Source organism: Aphanomyces invadans, assembly GCF_000520115.1.
Source record: "Aphanomyces invadans strain NJM9701 unplaced genomic scaffold supercont1.83, whole genome shotgun sequence".
NCBI lineage: Eukaryota > Oomycota > Saprolegniomycetes > Saprolegniales > Verrucalvaceae > Aphanomyces > Aphanomyces invadans.
This window is the reverse complement of record NW_008580228.1, coordinates 116,246-117,004: the sequence shown is the minus strand read 5'-3', so window position 1 is coordinate 117,004 and position 759 is coordinate 116,246. Positions and strand designations below refer to the sequence as shown.

The window sequence follows — 759 nt, the reverse complement described above, 5'->3', positions numbered from 1 at the left end:
TGGTGAATCAGTTGGTCCTTGACGGTGGTGCCAGCAGCGGGGGAAGGCGAGGGCTTACGGCTGGTCGTCGAGGGGGAGTTCGATGTAGGCTTGGGGGCACGCGTGGTGGTCTTGGGCTTCACAGTCGTGGGGCGCTTGGTGGTTGGGGAGGGGGTAGGAGCAGGGGTCCGAGTAGGCTGGCTCGGCGACGGCGTCGGCTTGCTGGTAGAAGGAGTGGGGTTTTTCGTGGTTGGAGCGGGCGAGCCACCCAACTCCGGGTACGATACGCCTTCGGCGACGTTGCACATTCCCTTGCCGCTCACGCCGCGCTTCAAGTAGATGTACCCGTTGTCACCCCACTGAGCGCCCCACGAGTTCTTGATCTTGAAGTAGTCGCTCGAGGACGTGCCGTAGCCGACCGCAATGACGGCGTGGTCCGAAGGCGCGCCGGGGCATTGGGTCACCACCCCACTCTTGTAGTTACGCCACACGTTGTTGGCGGCTTCGACGACGACAGTCGCGGGCTGGCTGTTGAGCACCGTCATGAGCGAACTCTCCCCAGAGGTCGTCTTGGTTTTGCCGATCGCGAGCTTCTTCTTGGTGCAGCTCGTTTGGCACGTCCCGGTTTGACCGTCCCTGCCAGACGTGTACGGGTACGAGGCTTCCGTGCACACGCCGTTCTGCATCCAGTCGATGGCGGAAGGAGGGAACCCGCCGTTGCAGCCGTAGCTCCTCGTGTCGCAGCTGACCACCTGCTGCTCGGACAAGTCGACGAGTTCG

The 759-nt window shown here is 63.2% G+C and overlaps 1 protein-coding gene across 1 annotated transcript; it reads right to left on the bottom strand.

The window, feature by feature from the left end:
- Positions 1-58: 58 nt before the first annotated feature.
- Positions 59-665, bottom strand: H310_14743 (hypothetical protein; the record flags this gene model as incomplete). Its single annotated transcript, XM_008882669.1, has 1 exon — positions 59-665. A coding segment is annotated over one exon (606 nt), but the record flags the coding sequence as incomplete, so codon positions are not given.
- Between the last annotated feature and the right edge of the window lie 94 nt (positions 666-759).